Genomic DNA, 13,361 nt, shown 5'->3' on the forward strand with positions numbered 1-13,361 from the left:
GAAAAAGCCTCCTAGCAGCAGGGGCATTCGGTGAATACACCCACCGAAATCTCTCACTTGTCCACGCTTCCTGTTACATTAATTACCCCCGCTCTGTCCATCTTAGTATCTGCCCTAGTTGACTCCGGCTCCGTGGGGATGTTCATCTCCCAGGCGTGTGTAGCCTTCATCTCCCCACTTGACTGTCAGAGCCCATGGCCCTAGCAGCCATGCACGTGGAATGATCCAGGTATAAGTTCTGGAGGAGTCCACCTTCGTGGACGTCTTCAGCGAGTGGGTTGCCACTAGTTTACCACCTTACCAACAGTGGTACTATCAATCTGGTACTGGGGGCTAAAAGGGTCGTGTCTATCCACTGTCTGCTCCGAAACACAGGGCCATGAAGGGTTATATACAGCAGGTCCTTGAACAGGGCATCAAGGTCTCGTCTTCTTCTCCAGCTTTCTCATATGTGAGAAGGCAGATGCCCTCTCACATATGGACGGCCCAGATGAGTCCCTCGAACCGGAACCTATTCTACCTCCTGAGGTTTGGCCACACGAGGAGAACAAATCCCCACAGGGTGTCCAGTAGGCCGAGCCATCATCCCTGAATCCGGTCAAAAAGAAGATATTACACGAGAACCCCGGCTCAGGTCATCCAGGGAGAAAACGGACGTTCCGTCTGCGCCAGATCAAAAACCCCCGGGCACCTGACCGTGGGCAAATTGGTCCCTCTGCCTGTCCTGCAACAACCATGGTCACACTTGGGGACGGATTTTGTGACTTACAATGTTTGGAGGGGTATACCTGCATCCTCATGGTGGAAGACCGATTCTCCAAAGCCTGTCACTTCGTTCCCCTCCGAGGCCTCCCTACGGCCCTGGAGACCACCGAAGCCATCTTCCACCATGTATTTCAGAACTTCGGTCTCCCCGAGAAGACCATCGTTTCCAGTTCAACTACTACATATCGGGAGCGTTCTTTCGGCTTCTGGGGTGTCCATCAACCTGTCTTCCAGTTACCATCCCCATTCAAATAGACAAATGGAACAGAAGATCCAGGAGTTGGAACGGTACTTGCGGTCTTATTGTTATGAAGACCAGACAGAGTGGAGTCGATTCCTTACCTAGGCGGAGTAAGCGCAGAACTTGCTGCGTCAGGACACAACCGGCCTCACACCCTTCCAGTGTGTGCTAGGGTTCCAACCTCCCCTGTTCCCATGGTCGGACGAACCGTCCCAAGTACCCGCGGTTGACTACTGGTTCAGGGAGAGTGTAAGGGTGTGGGAGTCAGCATAGAGTCGGCCTAGGAAGGATTGGGGAAAACCTGGTGAAATGGGAGGTTTATGGTCCGGACAAATTGTCTTGGGTTGCCCGGCAGGATATCCTGGACCCGGCGCTTCTGGAGGAGTTCCATGCCGTGCACCCGCTTTGTCCCAATCATCCCTGAATCAATGTCCATTCTACAGGTTATGCTGGGAACATTCTAGGACTAATCTACACTCAGATTTCTAACCTTTTTTAATGGATTACTCTTGCTCCATGGACTCTATGTTCCCAAGTATTACCGGCATTACGGCTTACGGTATATGTTTGTTGGGACTTTCTTTTGCTATTCATTTCACTCATTAAAACTTTGGTTGGACCGGGTGGGACCCCCTTTTGCCTTCAGAACTGCCTTAATCCTTCGTGGCATAGGTTCAGCAAGGTACTGGAAATATTCCTCAGAGATTTTGGTCCATATTGACATGATAGTATCACGCAGTTGCTGCAGATTTGTCGGCTGCACATCCATGATGTGAATCTCCCGTTCCACCACATCCCAAAGGTGCTCTATTGGATTGAGATCTGGTGACTGTGCAGGCCATTTGAGTACAGTGAACTCATTGTCATGTTCAAGAAACCAGTCTGAGATGATTCGCGCTTTATGGCATGGTGCGTTATCCTGCTGGAAGTAGCCATCAGAAGATGGGTACACAGTGGTCATAAAGGGATGAACATGGTCAGCAACAATACTCATGTAGGCTGTGGCATTGACACAATGCTTAATTGGTACTAATGGGCCCAAAGTGTGCCAAGAAAATATCCCCCACACCATGACACCACCACCATTAGCCTGAACCGTTGATACAAGGCAGGATGGATCCATGCTTTCCAAATGTCGCAGCAGAAATCGAGACTCATCAGACCAGGCAACATTTTTCCAATCTTATATTGTCCAATTTTGGTGAGCCTGTGCGAATTATAGCCTTAGTTTCCTGTTCTTAGCTGTCAGGAGTGGCACCCGGTGTGGTCTTCTGCTGCTGTAGCCCATCCGCCTCAAGGTTCGACGTGTTGTGCATTCAGAGATGCTCTTCTGCATACCTCGGTTGTAACGAGTGGTTATTTGAGTTACTGTTGCCTTTCTATCAGCTCGAACCAGTCTGGCCATCCTCCTCTGACCTCTGGCATCAACAAGGCATTTGCGCCCACAGAACTGCTGCTCACTGGATACTTTCTCTTTTTCGGACCATTCTCTGTAAACCCTGGAGATGGTTGTGCGTAAAAATCCCAGTAGATCAGCAGTTTCTGAAATACTCAGATCAGCCTGTCTGGCACCAAAAACCATGCCACGCTCAAAGTTACTTAAATCACCTTTCTTCCATATTCTGACCCTCGGTTTTAACTGCAGCAGATCGTCTTGAGCATTTCTACATGCTTAAATGCATTGAGTTGCTGCCATATGATTGGCTGATTAGAAATTTCGGTTAACGAGCAGTTGGACAGGTGTACCTAATAAAGTGGTTGGTGAGTGTATACTATTTGATTATAGTTAATGCATGTTGCCTGCATGCTGCTTGCTTATATTACTATTTTTATTTTATTAAAACTGCCATTTTTTTAATCCTTAACCTAATCTATCACCCTTATCTGCTCACTGGCTTTTCTAACATGTATTACATTTACAAGCATTTTGATATTATGCTGTATTCTAAACTTTATATATGATGAACTTTACTGTAACGCATGACTATTGATTTTGCCTCTGTTAATTAATTTTCTCTGTTAACTCTGTTAATACCCAGAGATCTTTGCGAAGCTGATTATTATATTATATTATTGCTGAATAATGTTTGTGTATTAAGCTTGGATTTAAACTAATATAAGCAATGTTATATGTTATCTGAAGCACATTAGCATATGGTTTGTGCTCTGACATGCACTGTTAATTGTGGGACCTCATATAGACATGTGCATCTCCAATCATCTGAATTTACTACAGGTGGACTCCATTCAAGTTTGCAAAGATTTCAAACAAAAGTATTTTACGTTGTCATTATGAGGTTTTGTTTGTAGAATTTTGAGGAAAATAATGAGTGTAATTCATTTTGAAATAAGACTGTAGCATAATGTGGAACAAGTGAAATGCTGTGAATACTTTCCAGATGAACTGTATATTTATTTGGCGTTCAATTTCAACGAGCATGTTCATGAAGCTTTGGCTATTTAAGTAACTGTACTGTGATATATAAATATACAATTTAAATAATGTAAATACATCATAAAGTTCTTTAGTAATATTAGCTGGATAGCTTGTTGCTAACAAAACACACACAACCAATAATTAAGAAGAATGAAATATTTTGGGTGGTAACACTAACTCCACTACATCTCATTACCCTGTCATTCAATATTTTACTATAACACACACACACACACACACACACACACACACACACACACACACACACACACACACACACACACACACACAGTTTTCTTCATTACTAAATGCAATATTTACATTCAGATCTTTAGTTGAGTTTCAATAATTGTCCTCACTTCAAATATTTCCAAAAAAAATTGATAATTGATAAATAAAAAGCTATAAAATAATGAAAGCTGCTTTAACTGGCTGTAAGTTGCTGATATTTCTGGTGTAAAGGGACGATTCAGGTTCTTCACTTCAGTGAGGAGTTCTCTCTGTTCATCAGCTGTTTCAGGACTCATTTTCTTCATCATGCTCCTGAAAGTTTATGAGACAAAAAAGACACAGGAACATCATAAATTTGTGTTAAAATAGAACTCACTCACATTTTCAGATGAAAGGAAGTCATAAGACCAGGCCTAAGAATAGGTGCATTTACATGGAGCATTGGAATTGATTTAAAAGTCCAATCTGAATGAAAATGCTTCACGTAAACACCTGAATCAGAATAAAAATGCCCAAAACGAATCTAATTGAAATGGGTTTGAGAGGGGTGGGATGAACCTGTCTATAAACAAAACAAAATAAAAATTCTGCCATGTAAACACATTAAACTGATTAGTGCCATCGTTAAGACCCATTGGTTGAGACACAAAATGCGCTTCCTTAAATCTCAATGCGATTTTGGAAGTCTCCTGTTCACCTGGCATCTGTATCAGATCTCGTATCAGCTCATTCCCTTGCATAAGTTGTAGATGAACGTTTTTACTGTGCCCTTGAGAACAAAATAATTTGCCACAACAAGGTTTTTGACAAAAAGGTGTATGTGTAAACGTGGCTAATGGTTTCCAATAAAACAAAAAATCCCGGCCATAGAAGTACCACAAAGCACACATGATATTAATATATTAATACAAATTAATTTTGAATGTTGTTCTCTAATGAATGTATCCAGACTGAAGATCCACCATATAGAACACAAGCAGAGAAAAGATGATGATGATCAGGTGATCAGGAATGTGTCTGTTCTCAGTCATGTTCTCATCACTGACTCCCTCTGTCTCATCCACGTTAACGCCAGACTTCTTACTGCCTTCTGCCTGCTCATTGTGAGGTTCATAAACTAGTCTACATCTGTGGTGTGTGAGAGACAGGAAATGATACACCAGTGGATTGAAAAAGCAGCACAATGACAGGAAACAGTGCAGTGAGAAAAATAAATATTAAACGTCACCAAATACATTAAAACTAAAGTAACGAGTCTGATTTGAAAATGTTAGAAGTAGAAGTACAGATATTTGTGTAAAAATGTAATGAGTGAAAGTAAAAAGTAAAAAAGAACTGATTCCAAACTTTTTTCTACTGAAGAACAGTTACAAAGTATTGTACTTCATTTCTTTCCACATCTGCTCCTGACCTTCGGATCACTAACCCAAATCTGGAAATCTAAAGTCACCTGAAGAGATTTGACCAGAGTCTATATCACCCACATACTGTAGGTCTCAGTGCAGGATTATTCCCAAGCAGTGTGGGAGACGGCCAAGAGATATGTTTCTGGTAGTAAAGGAGCAATGCCTGCTGTAGAAACCATGAAGAAAAGCAGGAACAATGACACCTAGTGATTTATAAGATTTATAATCACACACTTGATATCAACCAAATGAGGATGGGTTCCCCTTTTGAGTCTGGTTCCTCTCAAGGTTTCTTCCTCATAACATACAAAATAGAGTTTTTCCTTGACAGAGTCGCCCCAGACTTCATCAACAGTTAAGCCAAAAATTAGGTCCCAACGGTCAGTCTCTTCTGCAAGATATTTCAGGATTAAAGGAGAAGAAAAACATGAGTAAAGGGGCTCCTGGCTGATGAAGCCCCCGAGGACACTGTAATGTGTGTGTCAAGTACAAACGTCTCACTTTTGCTGGCATCTAATCAGAACACGTGTCCACATCAGCAGGACTGGGATGAGAAATCTGTGAATAAAGAGAGAGTCGTCACCTTGATGAATAATTGGGTATAAAACTCAATAAAACTAATAAAACAAAACTAAAACCTAATCTAGCAGAATACAGATTTAATGAAAAAAGTAAAAAGTTATCATTCTCTTAAACTAAACATTCTTCATAAGATGTTCTACAACTAACAATATTTTTTACATAACACTTACTGCAAGTGTGTGATAAACATCATCAGATTTCCGGCCTGCAGGGTTGAGAGCTGCATACGTGTCGTCTTTAGCACTCAGCCCAATGTTCTGCAGAGAGGAGGGTGAAGAACATGAGCAGGTTCTGCTGAAGATCTTTAAAGTAAGAGTTTATTATGAACAAAGCAGCCACCTGATGGACAGGTCTGTATTAACTCACCTGATGATCACCTTCATCTGACTTTTTCTTCTGTCTCCTGCATCTGTTCATAAAAAGTCAAATATTTCACCATCAACAGCGTCTTCAGAGAAAATAATCATGAAATAATCAGCACAGTTTTTCTCACCTCAGCCAGAAGGGGGCAGAGAGAAGAGCTCCAAGTGCAAAAATACCAAGTCCAGCAGCCACATTCACAATTACAGAACCACCTAATAGTATAACCACACACACACACACACACACACACACACACACACACAGAGTATATTCAAAGCATAAGTAAAAATATTTTCATGTTTATCCACAAAGTACAGGATGTATAATGGAGCAGTTATCAAACAGGAACATCTAAACATCTCTCACCATTTATAATGATGGACACTGCAGCTGATCTCTCAGAGATGAGTTTATTCTGAACCTCACAGTAGTACAGTCCACTCTGTAGAGCTCTGTAACTCTGTCCTGATCCTACAGGTGATGTTTCATTTTCCTTAAACCAGGTGTAGGTCTCCACAGGTGGGTTACTGTCACTGCTGCAGGTCAGAGTTACTGAACTTCCCTCCACTTGGTTAGAAGAGATGCTGATGGACACTGAGACTCTCTTTGGAGGATCTGAATGGATAGAAAAGTGTAACAAACATAAATGATGATTATTTTATCTCTTATTGGCTGTGAGGAGATTCTGGTTTTGTCTTTATGTACAAACATCAACATACTCATTGTAGGAAACTTTAAAAACTGTCTGAACAAACATCATAACATGCAGAGTTTTTTCTCTTCTCCTTCTCTCCTTTACTTCACATTTAAATACTCAGAAAACTTGAGCCCATTTAGTGGTGCATTAATGTAAGAACTTCACAGTGTTCAGCTTTAACTTACACAGAACATTCAGAGTTACACTGGTGGAGTTCTGATGTCCAACTTTATTACTGCACATGCACTTGTACTCTCCACTGTCTTCAGCAGTGATCTTAGAGATGGTGAAGGTCTTTCCTTTTCCCACTGATGATGTTCCATTAAACCAGGTGTAGTTCTCCACAGGTGGGTTTGCATCACTGCTGCAGGTCAGAGTTACTGAACTGCCCTCCACAATTTTACCAGAGGGACTGATGAACACTGAGATGTTCTCTGGTGGGTCTTAAATGGGCAGGAAGGGAACAATTTAAAGAACATATATGATTGTTTGTTTGTTATTGTGTGATACTTTGAACAATTTTAAAATTGTCAATTGTGTTAGAAAAGTGTATGTGCATTTTCCATAAATCTTTTATTTGTCTTACAATATTTCTTTTTTTATATTTTTTTCGGTTTTTTTTTTTCTGAGAGTTAAAAAAAAGTTATTTAAAAACATTTCAGAGTGCAGAGTTAAAGTTCACCAATCCATTACTCAGTATTAAAGATACTGGGTATTGCCTACTTTTGTTGCTCATTCATGTAAAGGAACTTTTACAGATTTCCTCATTAAACAGAAAGAATTCAGTGAGAAAACATTGGAGGGCTTGTGTCAATCATTTCTCCTTCAAATTGCTGTAAGGAGATCTTCAGCTTTAACTTACACAGAACATTCAGAGTTACACTGGTGGAGTTCTGATGTCCAACTTTATTACTGCACATGCACTTGTACTCTCCACTGTCCTCAGAGCTGATACAGTGTGTCGGGGAGGAAACATGGAAACTGTGCAGCACACACAGAGTTGTACTTTGACTTAATCGTGTCTATACACTGGAGTTCAATCAGCTCCATTTGGAGGTTGGTTGGTGCGCTTTCCAAGTCAACCACAAACGGATTACTGAGCAGATCAAATCTGCATTTCTAGGCTTCAAAGTCGGTAAATCACCGGGTAAATTCAGCGCTGAGTACGCAGAGTTTTTCAGCGGTCTTGACTGACGCACTCGCGCACTAACAAAGCATTCTGGGATTTGTAGTATTAGCGGTATATGTGCTATACACTGGTGGGCAGTTTTAATACACACTTGATATGATCTTGCGGGCCAAAACCAATTACTCCGCGGGCCAGATTTGGCCTAGGGTCTCTGATCTAGAGAGTTCCATTATAATAGATATTGAAAAAGCTGTTAATTGTTATAATGTCTGTTTTTTGATCATTTCAGTACATTTGTTTTTTTATTGATTATTATTTTTGTGTATAACTTCATGGCTTTATTATAATGAATCATTCTGAAAATATCTTTGTTATAAATCAGTGACACCTTGTTTCTGAACACTTTTACGTTATGGCTACATTAGATTTTATATTGTATCAAATTTTTGAGAATAATAAAAAAACCCACATCCTACATAAGACACAATCACACAGATCAGATCAATAATATTATCACATAAATAACACAACTGCTACAGCAACAAAACAAATGAAGCAACAACTGATTTCCTGCTCAAATAAAAGTAATATTTTTTTTAGAGAAGAATGTATTAGAATTAAAGAGTAGCTAATACTTAAAAAAGCAATTGTGTTACCATTACACTTACATCAACATGGATATGAAAAGCTTGAGCAATTATTTATTTTCATCTCATGTCAAGATGTCAAGAACCCGGGCCGCAGCGGTGAGAGCGCCGCATCCTAACCACTAGACCACCATACATATTGTGAATATGCAAATGAGGCATCAGAAGCTGACTGCATCTTTTCAATTTGTTGCTGAGTGCTTTTAGGCAGCGTTACTCTCTCAGAGGAAACTCCCATTTTATCATCAATTTTATAATAATAGATATGGGAGACACAGTAAACCACTTTCTAATTTTTTTGTTTTATTAATTTAATAATTTATCTATTTATTTATTTATTTGTTTATTTGTGTCAGCCAGTCTCACACATATGTCCACTGTTTACACTAAAACTTAGTCTTTCATTTATATTTATCAGTTTGCCCCCATTTTACTATTTTTGCTTTTTGCTTTTCTTCAATTACATTAATGCTTTTTTATGTTTTTATTAACTATTGAGTTATACATACCGAGCTCTATGGTGTATAAAAAGAAGGTCAATAAAACTCACATCTGACACTGAGGTATTGAGCAGGAGATGGGAGATGTTCAGATCCTCTTACAGCACAGTTATAACTGCCTGCATCCTCACTGCTGACCCTCTGCAGGTGGAGTTCATTGCTCTTGAAGGTGTTTGTGGTTAAATCATGTGTGTTTTTGTACCAGATGAATGTTGGATCAGTCAGACTGCAGGTGGTTTTACAGGTCAGAATGACTGATTCTCCCTCTGTCACTTCTGCAGGAGCGATCAGCTGAAGATCTTAAACAATAGAAAGATTAATTAGGAAAGTTTTTTTTTCTGATTCCAGAACTCTCATTTATCATAGTGTGTAGAACAATTTGTAATTGTGTGTGGAAGAAACACCAGTACACACTCCAACACTGGTGTTTATCACACGTGTGTACACACAGATGTAACTATATACAGTCATCAATCCTACAGATTCTCTACATGACTCTGTTCATGCACAAACACACCCAGGTATAAGTGAATTAATGAGTAAAAACATTATTAATAGATTCTTACCGTGAATACTCGACCCTCATTAGCTTGACCAAACATTTCAGACTAAAAAACTCTGCTGCAGTGTTAATAATTCTGGATTCTGTGAAGGCCTTCAGCTCACTGGTGGGGTGGGTCAGTGAACCGGGAAAACAGGAACCCCCTCTGCTTCCTCTCAGCTTTGGAGTCTACAGTGTGTTCATGATAGAACTGCTGGCAGCTGGAAAACATCAGGACACACAGAGAAGAAAATAAAGTGTTTGGGGAGAAGCATAAACTGCACTGAAGTTACAGCTGGAATGGTGATCAATGTGTTCTTTCCTGCATATTGATTTGTGTGTGTGTGTGTGTGTGTGTGTGTGTGTGTGTGTGTGTGTGTGTGTGGTGAAGCTCTAAACTTCATGAAAATGTTTACTTATTTGACCTGAACTCATCTTGAGTGATGTTCATTTCCACATCATTTCTGGATTTGTGTGTGTGTGTGTGTGTGTGTGTGTGTGTGTGTGTGTGTGTGTGTGTGTGTGTGTGTGGTGAAGCTCTAAACTTCATGAAAATGTTTACTTATTTGACCTGAACTCATCTTGAGTGATGTTCATTTCCACATCATTTCTGGATTTCATGACCACCTTAAGCAGCTGAGCTTTAAAATAATCTTGATCATTTCAGATGATAATGAAGCTTCTTCTCTGTGATATTTATGTCCTTCTATCAAGTGACTTTTACCTTTAATGAACTACAATAAATATAAATGAGACACTCCACACATATTATACCAAAAAGAGGAAGAAAACCACAAAGGAGCACAGTGACAGGACATTTTTATTGAATATTTAAGTTATCAGTCGGTTATTGCTAAACTGAATCTTCTCAGTTCCTGACTAATTCTTTTAACTATTTTTTCCAGAAGAAATGGACCTTGTGGAAAAGAAAAAAAAAGCTACAAAATTTTACTCAGAATGAGTAATTTGCATAAAATGGACAATTAACTACAGTAATTTAGAAAATAGAAAGACTTACTTCTCTCTTAGTGGACGAGTCACTTTTAAACTACATTAAATCTTTTGGCATTTTGTTTTTTAAAATGTTTGTACATGTCCACATGCTTTAATTTAAATAACAACTTTTAACACTTACTATTCTCACCTGTTATTTGATCTGTATTTTAGAGAAAAGTGAAAACAAAAAAAAGTTGAACATTGTTATAAAAAGACTGAGGTGGATTTTTACACCTGGTTTATTCAGATATATGCTATTTAGAAAATTGTACTTCTGTATGATATTTCAGTTCTGTTTTTATAGATACAGTACAATTACAGATGCACTTCACCCTTCTAACCAACAGGTGTCACTATCACACACTGAGATGAAATGATTGATGCATTTTTTTATCCAGTAAATTTTCAAGAATTTTGCATTACATTAAGATAAATATACAGATTTCATGACGCATTCTTTTTTATGCATGTCACTATTAATATGCTATTAATATGCTATTAATATTAATATTAAAATGATTTGGTAGCTGAACCAAACCAGACAGTTAAAGATCTACACAGGACAGACTAAATGATGGCTGAGTAGAATTGTTTCAGCAGCTCCTGTGGCAGGCTGAATTTCCTCAGGAAATTCAGGCAAATGAAGTACAACCTCTGCTGGGCCTTTTTATCAATGGAGTCAATGTTATTGTCCCACTTCAGGTCCTGAGAAATGGTGGTACCCAGAAACTTGAATGACTCCACTGTTGTTACAGTGCTGTTCATGATGGTGTGTGGGGGGAGTGCTGGGGGATTTCTCCTGAAGTCCACGATCATCTCCACTGCTTTGAATGTGTTGAGCTCCAGGTTGTGGTGGTTGCACCAGACAGACAGCTCTTTAACCTCCTGTCTGTAAGCAGGCTTGTCTCCATCCTGGATGAGGCCAAATGACTGTAGTGTCATCAGCAAACTGATGTCATAGTACACGTCAGCCAATAAACAACCAGAGAAACTATTCATAGACTATGCTACTACACAACTGTATACTGTACAGTTCATGTACTTAGTATAAATGTGATACAGTGAACTGTATATACGAACTTCGCTATATGCTCGCAAAAGTTATCTGTGTGTGTTTAAAGTGTGTGGGAGGAGGTTTTATAGGTTAAACAATAAAAAAAGCATGTGTGGGGTGGCGTATGATTATCACAGTTATTTGTTTATTGCTCGTGGTTTTGGAACATAACCACCACGATAAACAAGTGATTACTTAGCAGAGTCTGACTGAGCTCCGGAGTGTGGAGATGGTACAAAGTTCCAGAGGTACACCCATCACTGCAGCCCTCCACCGATCTGGGATTTATGTCAGAGTGATTGAAAGGAAGCCTCTCCTCAGTGCTAAAACCATGAAACCACACTTGGTGTTTGTCAACAAGCACCTGAAAGAGTCTTAGACCATATGAAACAAGATTCTCTGGTTTAATGAAACAAAATTTGAACTGTTTGGCCTAAATTCTAAACATTATGTCTGGAGGAAACCAGGCACTGCTTGTCACCTGCCCAAAACCATCACAACAGTGAGTTTATTTTCTGTAGCAGGGACTTGGCAACTGGTACAAAGTACAGAGATGAACTCAATTAAAACCTGTTCCACAGCTCTCAGGACCTCAGGCTGTCCCAAAAGTTTATGTTCCTACATGACAACAACCTTAAGAACACAGCCAAGACAACAAAGTAGTGGTTTAAGGATGACTATGTTAATGTCCTAGAGTGGACCAGCCAGAGCAAAAACATGAACCCTATTAAAAATCTGAATGTGACTGTCCACCAACGCTTCTTATCCAACCTACCCAACTTGAATGGATTTGAAACGAAGAAAGACAGAAACTCCCCCAGTCCAGGTTTGCAAAGTTGTTGTGTCAACCCCAAAAATACATGAGGCAGTAATTGTTGCCAAAAAGGTGCTTCAACTAAGTACTGAGTAAAGGGTTTGAATCCTAATGTACCTGTGATGTTTTTAATGATTTATTTAATAATTGATTTTTTTTTAAGTTTGTTTTAATTTTACAGACGTTTTTAGAATTATGTTTTCACTTCATTGTCATAATGCACTACTGTGACAAAAAATATATACATTTTAACGATTGTTTTCAATTTAATACAAATGTATTTGTATAGCGGTTTTTACAATGAAAACTGTTTAAATTTCTTAGTCTGGAGGTCAAGTCAAGTCAAGTCAAGTTTATTTCTATAGCGCTTTTCACAACAGACATTGTCTCAAAGCAGCTTTACAGAAATCAACAGTCATGGTGAATGGTGTGCATTTATCCCTGATGAGCAAGCCATGGCGACTCTGGCAAAGAAAAACTCCCTTAAGGTCAGGAAGTTCATGGACGAGCTTCTCTGCATCTGATATAGACATGTTTCTTAGCTTAACAATATTTCTAAGGTGGAAGAAGTCTGTTTATGAAATGGGGTGAGCAAAATCTTTGTCTTATCACAATTTTAAAATAGAAAGTTATGCATCATCCAATCTTTAAATTTTTAATGCGCTAAGATAACCAGGTCAATTGAGATGTATCGTCTGGTGTTGATGAGATATATAGCTGGGTATCATCAGCATAACAGTGGAAGCTAATCCCATACTTTCTAATAATATTTCCCAAGAGAAGCATGTATATTGTAAAATGTGATGATGTGATGATTTTCAGGCTGATTTTGTGACACACAAAATTTACACATCAGAAACAAACTGATTGTTCGCTGAGGTGAAATCTGAAGTCCTACAGCCCATAATACAACATGCTGACCAGCAGATGATGAAGTGCCACTGTTCTGTTATGAGCT

The 13,361-nt window shown here is 39.2% G+C and overlaps 1 protein-coding gene across 1 annotated transcript in view; it reads right to left on the reverse strand.

Moving 5' to 3' along the window:
- Nucleotides 1-13,361, reverse strand: part of LOC124378579 — a 161,038-nt gene that overhangs the window by 75,750 nt on the left and 71,927 nt on the right. Inside the window, 11 exon segments of the mRNA XM_046838309.1 lie at nt 302-359; nt 521-588; nt 789-861; nt 5,615-5,638; nt 5,833-5,919; nt 6,029-6,071; nt 6,156-6,237; nt 6,392-6,640; nt 6,908-7,165; nt 9,049-9,297; nt 11,258-11,484. Coding sequence (XP_046694265.1) covers nt 302-359; nt 521-588; nt 789-861; nt 5,615-5,638; nt 5,833-5,919; nt 6,029-6,071; nt 6,156-6,237; nt 6,392-6,640; nt 6,908-7,165; nt 9,049-9,297; nt 11,258-11,484 — 1,418 coding nt within the window.

Source organism: Silurus meridionalis, chromosome 24 (assembly GCF_014805685.1).
Source record: "Silurus meridionalis isolate SWU-2019-XX chromosome 24, ASM1480568v1, whole genome shotgun sequence".
NCBI classification, from domain to species: Eukaryota; Metazoa; Chordata; class Actinopteri; order Siluriformes; family Siluridae; genus Silurus; species Silurus meridionalis.